Source organism: Pestalotiopsis fici, assembly GCF_000516985.1.
Source record: "Pestalotiopsis fici W106-1 unplaced genomic scaffold PFICI_Scf_3, whole genome shotgun sequence".
NCBI lineage: Eukaryota > Fungi > Ascomycota > Sordariomycetes > Amphisphaeriales > Sporocadaceae > Pestalotiopsis > Pestalotiopsis fici.
In genome coordinates this window covers 4,298,896-4,307,773 of record NW_006917093.1, presented here as the reverse complement: position 1 = coordinate 4,307,773, position 8,878 = coordinate 4,298,896, and the positions used below count along the sequence as shown (strand labels likewise).

Below are 8,878 nucleotides of genomic sequence, written 5' to 3'. Positions count from 1 at the left end.
CTTATAAGGTGTATCGTAGTTTCTAGGGCTTATAGGGGCCTCCTCCTTTTGGACCTCCAGCTGGTAGGTGGCCAGTTGGCTAATTAGAGCCCAAGAATTCTGGCGCTTTACTAAAAGCTCTATTTATTTTATAACGTTATCTATGTTATAGCGATAAAAACCCTTGGAAATGAATATCGTCTTATCTAGTTTAAGGTGTATACGCTATATATAGGGGTGAATATCGTTAACTCCCTAACAAATTTTCGTTGACAAGCGATCGGATCGCTGTAAAGTGGTATCGTTAGCACACTGAAATCGTCTTATCAAGGTTTGGGTGTATATTCTGCCATTTACTTCCATCGATAGGCTGGCTTCAGGATTGCTTCGCAACCTTGATGGCACCTTGATGGCAACCCGACTTGATATATACACCTATATAACCCGTGCTGCGTATCCAAGGGGGTGGCATTTGATGTGCCAGAACCATCTTGTCAATTTTCCTCGACTATTCCGTACGTAAAGACCGCCCATCCCAACGGGCAACGGCGCGATTTCGCTACCGCTTGGGGTGCTTACAAGAAGGTAGGAGGCATGCGGATGCAGACGGTTTGCAACTCAAACACTTGTCAAAAGTTACAAAGTGCCCTTTAAACCTTTTTTCTTCCACTTTTTCTAATTTACCAACTCCTAAGACCATGTCTCGTTATATTTACTCTAGCTGACCGGGTCTCTTCGCCGAATCGGGTAAAATTACGGTATCTCACGTGATCGGTGTAAACTACCGATTTCAAGTCTCCCTGGGGCCACTCTAATAGTGGCGTCTGGGCGATCGTATCGAGGAGCACGGGTAAAAGACCCGGCTAAGAAAGATGCGGCCAAGAACAACATGCCGACATGTTCGGAAAGTTGAGATGGCGTGAGACGGAGAAATGATGGCATCTCGCGCACGCAATCAGAGACCGTCAACAAGGGGGGGTTTCTTGGAGACTCGAGAGTCAAGAACTCCAATTGGAGACTCAAAAGACTTGTAGTCCCAAAACCCACTTGTGAGTCAGCGGCGACGAGACGATTGTTCTCAGGGTCTCGACGGAATTGCCGAGACACTCCGAGTTTTTTCCTTAATCATCTCGGCCGGTATCCCGGCAATTGGGGGGACATCCGATTAGGTAAGTATTCCATGATACCTTATTATTATAAGTATGTTGCATCATTCGTGATGAGATCATTGTTCCTTCTGCACCGAGAAACTTTACAGTATCATTTCTTTTTGCAATTATCATAATTTCAAGCAAAACTCAACCACAAAATGTCATACTCTCTGCACCCTTCTATTGACAACGGCCTCCAGGCCGGCGATCCCAACTTTGCCGGAGGCAAGCTCTACTGCCACTGTGCAAGCGACAAGGTCGAGGTTGAGATCAAGGGAAACGTTTTGCACAACCATGCGTGTGGTGTAAGTCAAACTCCATATTTGACAAGGCCTATCAGTGGGCGGCGGGAAAAAAGAAAAAAGAAAAGAGATTGCTTCACTTGGTGCAAGGCCTCCTCGGGTATTCAAGTGGAGAGAGCACAACCTCACTTTATTTGCGATTATTCCAGAGCAAGCACTAACGGGAAGAACACAGTGCTCGAAATGCTGGAAGCCATCCGGTGCTCTATTCTCCATCGTCGCCGTTGTACCGACAGACAACCTCAAGGTGACAGCAAACGGAAACAAGCTCAAGATCGTCGACGAGAGCGCCGCCATCCAGCGCCACGCGTGCTCGCAGTGCGGCGTCCACCTCTTTGGCCGCATCGTCACGGACCACGCCTTCAAGGGTCTCGACTTTGTGCACGTCGAGCTGAGCGATAGCAAGGGGTGGCAAGAGCCTCAGTTTGCGGCCTTTGTGAGCTCCATTATCGAGCAGGGCTTCTCGCCCGACAAGGCCCCCGAGGTCAGAGAGAAGTTGAACAAGCTCGGACTTTCGACGTATGATGCTCTGAGCCCACCTCTCATGGATGCCCTCGCGACTTATAATGCCAAGAAGTCGGGCAAGCTCTCAGCTTAATTGTAGCCACAAAAAGTGGTGTTATAGCCTGACTAGTGAAAATAAAAAAGAAATGAGCAATTTGACTTTAATATCATGACTGACTGGATTCAAGTGAAAAAGTGCTATAACGTCTACTAATCTAATGTGTATTCTCCGTTGAATTTCAAACACTGCGAGAGTCGGTATGAAGGCATTCGACATGGTACCCTTCTTTGTGCTCTCCGAACCCTTTCATCAACAACAGTAATGGCCGGTTTCCATTCCGAGCTGCTTCTTAATTTTTCAACTCTCCAACCTCTTATAAGTTTGTAGAGATGATGTTTCGATATCAAACTTTCTGCGTCTTCTCTTCCTTCCTGATCGGTTCGATGGGAGCTTCGACCTTGTCCGTCATGAGGTCTTTGACCCCGCGTAGGCAAGCCACGGCGACAATCGCCAGCACGACAAAAGGTATGATACTGGCCCACGCGAGACGGTACGCATGGGCATACTCCCAATGTCGCGCATCAATGGCCGCCGACCACACGGCTGACGTTGCTCCTGGAACACTAATGTCAATTTGTCCCGCGTCAAGCGAATCCAAGAGTTGGCCGACAGAGCTTTCTGGGAGACCGGCCCCCGTGGCGGCATCGGCAACGGCAGATGCGTAGTGAGTGCTTAGCCGTCCATTGATGATGGCATTGAGGACAGCCGATCCAAAGGCTCCACCAATTGCCCGCGCAGAGAATGCCAGGCCTGTCGCCGTCGAGAGGTAGGCGTGTGACGCAGTGAATTGCACGCAGGCGACTAGCAGGGTTAATGGCCCAGACTGGCCCATACCAGCGAGAACGTTCAAGGCTATCTGGGCGCGGTTCCATGATGGTTCAATGGCAGCATAGGATATCGTTCTTGAGCATAAAACATTAACTGCAGTCAAGATATCGTGGACCAGGGCTCGACTTACACTGCGAGGAAGAGGGTGAAAGTGACCAAGAGCGGGGATTTCAAATCCTTGAACTTTGTGGCATATCTAGTAGTAAACTAGTTAAAGCTGCTCATGGGCCATGTTTTTTGAATGAACTCACAAGGTAATTGGAATGCTGGTGAGAAGTGTAGGTAATTGCGTCGAAAGCTGTCGTACAGAAATACTCCACGCGTTGTCCTCAAACCCCAGATTCAGAACGAGTTGTGGGGTGATGGAGTTGAAAGCACTATAAAAGATCCACCCTTCTACAGCAAAAGCAAAGACGCTCAGAAAGAAGTTCAAGTTGTCTTGGAAGAATACGTGAGCGATCAGACCATCCGCTCGACCTTTCCATTCTGGATATTGGAGACTCGTGATCAGTTCATCGCTGTTCATGGGAAATCCATACAGTTGTGAAACATACCGTAAAGTAGGAACAAGACTAGCAGTACTATCCCAATCGTCAGTGGTGCAACTACCGTTGCGCTTGACCAAGAATAGGCTCCTGCAGCCCAGTCCAATGCAAGAAGCATCAAAGTGGCCGAGCAAATGAACAAGAATGATCCTATGGGATCACAGGCCCAAATGTATCCTTTCACGGACATTTTGGGGTATTCAATGTGTTCCTGGGGCCAATAGAAGCAGAATAGGCCCAATGAAGACACTAGATGGAAAGCAGCTTGAAGCCAAAAGATATATCGCCATCCTCCGGCATCAATGTTGGTCAAGGCACCAGATACAAGACTGCCTAGACTGTAGATTTTGTCAGCCGAGTTGAAGTTAAATGCGACCACAGTACCTACAGTCCGCCCACGGCACCTCCCAAGTATGCGAAACCATTGGCCAGGGCTCGATATTTCAACGGGAGAATCTCCGAGGGAATGGCCTGGACAACAGCGATTGTTGACAAGGTGGTCCCGATGAGTATGCCACCGCCAATGAGCATGCTCATGGATGTTGCCTTGGCCGATATCACGGCCCCTGCGAATGCGATTAAAGGTGGCAACGCCGCCAGATACTTTCTGCTGAGCACATCCGACAGTCTTCCGACGATAGGGGACAGAACGCTTTGCATAAGCAGCGGGCCCTGGACTTGTCGTTACAAGGTGAGTGCATAGATATTTCCCTTGGAAATACTTACTTGAATGATCCAACCTGAGAGTGAGGGACTGCCTACATCGCGAATGATGAATGCTATCACGGATCTGCAACAGCGCTTGTCAGAAACAGTACCAAGGACAACGAAATGTATACCTACCCAGCAGCAACTACAACAAAGACTTGAGACATGATACTGGTTTCATCGAGTTAATCATGTATTTCACGGCCAAATGGTAATTTGGAATGGCTCATACGCAAAGCAAGTGATGAATACAACGACCTGTGTGAATCGTTAGCTGGCGATAATCCACATTCAAATGTCTCAACGCACCCACGACCGCCAACTGAGGTCAATATGTATTGCATCTTGTTGGGCTTCTTCTCTAAGAGTCAAAATGTTCTTTTCTTCATGGTGGTGTTGAGACTTTTCCTCAGGCCCAGGGCCTTCCTTCGCAGTCTCGTTCGCCATGGTCGTATCGTCGTCGTAGCCGGGCACGTTTAGGGGGGATGAGAATACAAGATAGATAGGCCACACCGATTGTCTTTGGGATTTTCCTCCCCCAGGTCAGAGAGCAATGCCTGGAAGTGTTACTCCGCAGTCTCGGGAAACCACTGCTGGGGCAGCTTACAAGGGTCGGTATGCACCCCAGAGCACGCTATACTCCATCTGTGGTATCTATGCTGCTCTATTGTTTGTGATCCCCAAGTGATGCCTTGGTAGTTATGCGGGGTCGCTGCGGCAGTTCCTCGCCATCCCAGACCTCGCTTATTTCGTGTTACCTTTGGCTGACTGATCACTGACATTTCTCTGCCAAGACAATACAGGAACAATCATTTGCGCCACGTCACGTAGAGATTTCATAGATACAGAGGTCCAGCACTGTAATTACCTTACTTGTACGTTGAGCGACTGGCCCTGTTTATACCAATATGCCGGTTTGCCAATTGTCAAGATCTAGACAAACCTGCCGCGGTTTATGAACGTCAACTTCTATCCAACCAATCCTTTTCATCTCTCTCGGAATCAAAACTTGAGCCTCTATCACGATAATGCCATAGTATCAATGTAGATGGCCGTTGGGTACAACGGGGGTCTCGTTTTCTTCCTCTGGTGATAGCATGAAGTTTATTCCTAAGCCCGAGTCTTCCTCACGCTTTGTCCAACTGGCTGCTGACTACGCAGTAATCAGAACCATGGTTTGCCATGACTCCAAACCGGACGGAAAGATGGGACCGTCGTCAGGAAAAAAAGCGACGAGTATAATCGAGACGCAAAATCAAGACTAGGCGTGACCCTGGCGAGAAACTTACATCGCGCTTCTTCTTGGGTCCCGTCAAGCCGTGCTCTCTGCGGCAGGCGCCCTCGGCTGAGTCAAATGCGTGGATAAGCTCACACATCGCGGCCGCAACGGTGGCGACAGTCGGGGTGCTCTAGAACTCGACGGCGTCTCCATTGGCGTCGAAAGCGCGGGGCTCGAGACGGGCGGCGACATCCTCTGAGGCAACGTGACGCCAGAAGGTGCGTCCGTAGTCGAGGAGGACGATCAAGTCCATGGCGTCTCCAGTCATGATACCAGGAGCCTAGCTGGCGTCAACATGGCGAAACGCGACCCTCTGGGAACAGGGGAACTTACAGTCTCGCAGTGGTCCTTTCTCTTCTTGCACCGCTTGCACAAAGTGTTCCTCTCGAGAACATACTTGATCTCGAACTTCTCGGGGCGGTCACCCCGGCGAACCCAGCCCGTGAGGTCCTGCAGGTAATCCTTCTTGGGAGTGCGCAAGCAATATATGCAGAAATTCTCTGCGCGGGGACTGGCTGGTCCCGCGGCAGCAGATGCCTGGGGGGATCGCCAGTTCCAGCGACTCGTCCTCGGATGGTGGCGAAGGGGTCGTCACTGTCACTCATGATGGCGGACGATGCGCTGGCGAGGGAAATCACGCGATGGGGCAGGATTACAATCACGATTAAATTTATTTGTCACTGAACTTGAAATCTATAATCTGATTTTCTCCATACCAAGTTGTATGTATTGACTAGGTTAGACTTGGGCATCAACATGACACAGCCCCTTTGAAACTCCCGAAATTATAGGAGGCTGCCTTTATAGTATCATCCATCCCGTTGAGTCTTTCCATGCGGCTCTTCTCTTCAATTCAAGAGAACTGTGACGCGAGAATTTTGTAGTACCGCCCTCCGAAAAGACGTCGTGGTCCATGTGACTTGCTCCATAATGCATTCCTTAGATACACATCACTAGAGTCGCCTCCCATATCGCCCCAATCGCTGTACCTATGTGCATTCTGCGCAACATCTTCCCTTTCGAAATTAAAGGTAGTTTCTCCTCTGCGACATCTTCTTCATCTCCTTACGGACGACACGAGCGTCCTGGTACATTGATCTCCAAAGTGGCAAGCACAAGTTCGTTTCCTTGAATTCAGGTAACGGATCTGCAGCACGAACTGCCATTCGATCGTTCGGCGTCCAGAGATAGTGCTGGATGTGAGTTCTTGCCGCCTGAAGATTGAATGCCATGACATGGGAGAACTCGTTGCGATCGTAATGCATGCAGACTCGCGCCTTGGTTTCCCCGGTCAAGCGGTCGCCATTATCCCAGGTTACATCCTTAAAGGTATGCATTGCACCATGCTTATCCACAATCTTGAAGACGACGGTATCGCCGACGACCTCTGGGCGGCATAGTGCTTCTGCGCCCTTTCTTTTGCCAGCTGGTATTGTTGTGGCTCCATCCGCCTTCTTGACGACATCCTTGTTCCACACTCCGACGGTGATGGCGTTCATGTCCTGCTTCTTGGGCTTCCAGGCCGCTTGGATAGGGCGTCGCGAGGTATTCCAGTCATCTTGAAAGATTGAAGTTACGAACTCGGTAAAGTCGTCGTCTGTGTAGGCATTGTAGGTCTTGCGGGCGGATCGTGGTGCTAGCTGCTTGATAGTCTCCCAAATGCTCTTGATCGTGGCCATTTGGCCATCGTCGAGATCCTCGACGCGACTAACTAGGACTGGCATGATGACAGTGCACTTGTGACAAATTATTAGCTTCCCAACGTGATTAGGCGTCATCTGGGGAACTCACATAGTTGAATTGGCGTTCGGAGATTGGCGTATCGCCGTTGGGTGAGATAGAAGGGTCTGATTGAGGGCGCGCCAGAGTTCTTCAAGAATATTGAACAGATGTGAGATGTTGGTGGATGACGGATAGTGGGTGTTTGGGGATCCTGTTTGGGTGATTGAAAAAGTGTTGCTTTCACTTTTTGTAACCCCCGAGGTCGGGTGTGTTGTTGAAGTTCTATTGGAAGAATAGGAAAGAACAGAAATAGAAGCTTGTGAAATGCTCAATCGAGACTACAGGGACTTTTGGGGACGCATAGGACGCAAAAATGGTCTTGGATTGTTGGAACCGGAACAGGAAAGACCGAAAACATAGAGGTTTTTTTTTTGACAAAAGGGAACGTACAAACGAGTATCATACACAGTATCGTACCTAGCATATTTACGAAACGATGGTCCACTCACATTACTATTGCGTTGGCCGAAAGCCTTATTCAGCATGCAGAAGCAAACGCCATCGAGTTGAAGCAATATTCTATATGAGCACAAGTGCAGAAGAGTGTTAATATTGAGTCAATGTCGTCAGGAAATACAGCATTATGCCATCCAAGATGCCGAACTCATGACTTGGCCCCATTACCATAACTACGATACCTTCTATAAACTGATTAATGCCATGGTATCCATCGCGACTCCGCTGCAAACAATAAGAGTATAAATCACAATGAATTGATATGTTTGTTGATTGTTCTCACAATACCCCGGCCACGGTATCCCATTGTTATACCATTCAATCGCCTTTAAAATTCCGCGTGGCCAACCGGCCAACACTGCGATCTGATCATTACAAACGCACAAACGGCACCACAAAGATTCCAGAATCACTCCAAGCACGCTCACGACTTTTTCGACTGCGTCCTCGACCTAGAGATATTCATTTCCAGAATACGCTCAACAACCATCAAAGGAACGACAAGCATCAGAGAAACATCGTGTGGACCGCCTGCCGCCTCACCTCCTCCGGCCGATACAACTACCATATCAGCAACAATGGAGAACGTATATGCACTCAGTGGCGCAGTGCCCATGCGATTCACAGACCTTACCACCCACACCAGGCGCCAGATGCGCGACTACCTCACGACTTGGGGCAGGCACCACATGCAGAACATGGGGCCAATCTCCCTCCGAAAGCTTGAGGAGGTTGTCGACGAGCTGATCTTCGACGCCTGGACTGGAGGCGACAAGATCACGGAGCCCAAGATGGATTGGCCAAAGATCACCGAGATCTATGTTGCGGTCGGCATTTTCAAGAAGGTAAGAAACCGAAACGATTTGATATTCTCGCCTGCTAATTCTCAAAGGACTTGCCTGACCCTAATCGTGCTCGGTCTCTTTTTGAGACTGACTATCTTGCCGAGCTGCTGACCTACCTCGGCCTGCGGGAGCGATACACTCCCCACGAATCGAGAAAGGCTGGAAAAACAGCCTGTGTCAGAGCACGACTGGATAAGTCGCAAGATGCCGTTATATTGGATTGGCTGGATGTTCGCGGCAAGTGGGTGCCATACACCTACATTGATTTTCAGACCCCCGACAACAAGCCATCCAATGCCATTATCGCTCAAGCCTGCCGGCAATCGACGCAGAGAAATGGTATCCCTCGGGAACACACAAAGTTCGTAGCATTCCCTAGATTTGCAGGTATTTTATATACTTTTTCTTTTCTTTAAAAAAGAGAAAGAGAAAGAGAAA

The 8,878-nt window shown here is 49.2% G+C and overlaps 5 protein-coding genes across 5 annotated transcripts; 2 read left to right on the top strand and 3 right to left on the bottom strand.

The window, feature by feature from the left end:
- Nucleotides 1-1,288: 1,288 nt before the first annotated feature.
- On the top strand, nt 1,289-2,030 carry PFICI_05448 (glutathione-dependent formaldehyde-activating enzyme; the record flags this gene model as incomplete). The annotated part of the gene is made up of 2 exons (XM_007834029.1): nt 1,289-1,435; nt 1,608-2,030. The coding sequence occupies 2 exons, from the start codon at nt 1,289-1,291 to the stop codon at nt 2,028-2,030; spliced, it is 570 nt and encodes a 189-aa protein (XP_007832220.1).
- Nucleotides 2,031-2,340: 310 nt separating this feature from the next.
- PFICI_05447 (uncharacterized protein) lies at nt 2,341-4,525 on the bottom strand (the record flags this gene model as incomplete). The annotated part of the gene is made up of 9 exons (XM_007834028.1): nt 2,341-2,899; nt 2,956-3,021; nt 3,077-3,311; nt 3,380-3,708; nt 3,759-4,042; nt 4,097-4,160; nt 4,214-4,249; nt 4,311-4,336; nt 4,388-4,525. 9 exons carry the CDS (start codon nt 4,523-4,525, stop codon nt 2,341-2,343), a joined length of 1,737 nt encoding a protein of 578 aa, XP_007832219.1.
- Nucleotides 4,526-5,686: 1,161 nt separating this feature from the next.
- On the bottom strand, nt 5,687-5,962 carry PFICI_05446 (uncharacterized protein; the record flags this gene model as incomplete). Its single annotated transcript, XM_007834027.1, has 1 exon — nt 5,687-5,962. One exon carries the CDS (start codon nt 5,960-5,962, stop codon nt 5,687-5,689), a length of 276 nt encoding a protein of 91 aa, XP_007832218.1.
- A 420-nt stretch (nt 5,963-6,382) lies between these two features.
- PFICI_05445 (uncharacterized protein) lies at nt 6,383-7,081 on the bottom strand (the record flags this gene model as incomplete). The annotated part of the gene is made up of 1 exon (XM_007834026.1): nt 6,383-7,081. The coding sequence occupies one exon, from the start codon at nt 7,079-7,081 to the stop codon at nt 6,383-6,385; it is 699 nt and encodes a 232-aa protein (XP_007832217.1).
- A 1,092-nt stretch (nt 7,082-8,173) lies between these two features.
- PFICI_05444 (uncharacterized protein) lies at nt 8,174-8,856 on the top strand (the record flags this gene model as incomplete). The annotated part of the gene is made up of 2 exons (XM_007834025.1): nt 8,174-8,440; nt 8,488-8,856. 2 exons carry the CDS (start codon nt 8,174-8,176, stop codon nt 8,854-8,856), a joined length of 636 nt encoding a protein of 211 aa, XP_007832216.1.
- Nucleotides 8,857-8,878: the final 22 nt, after the last annotated feature.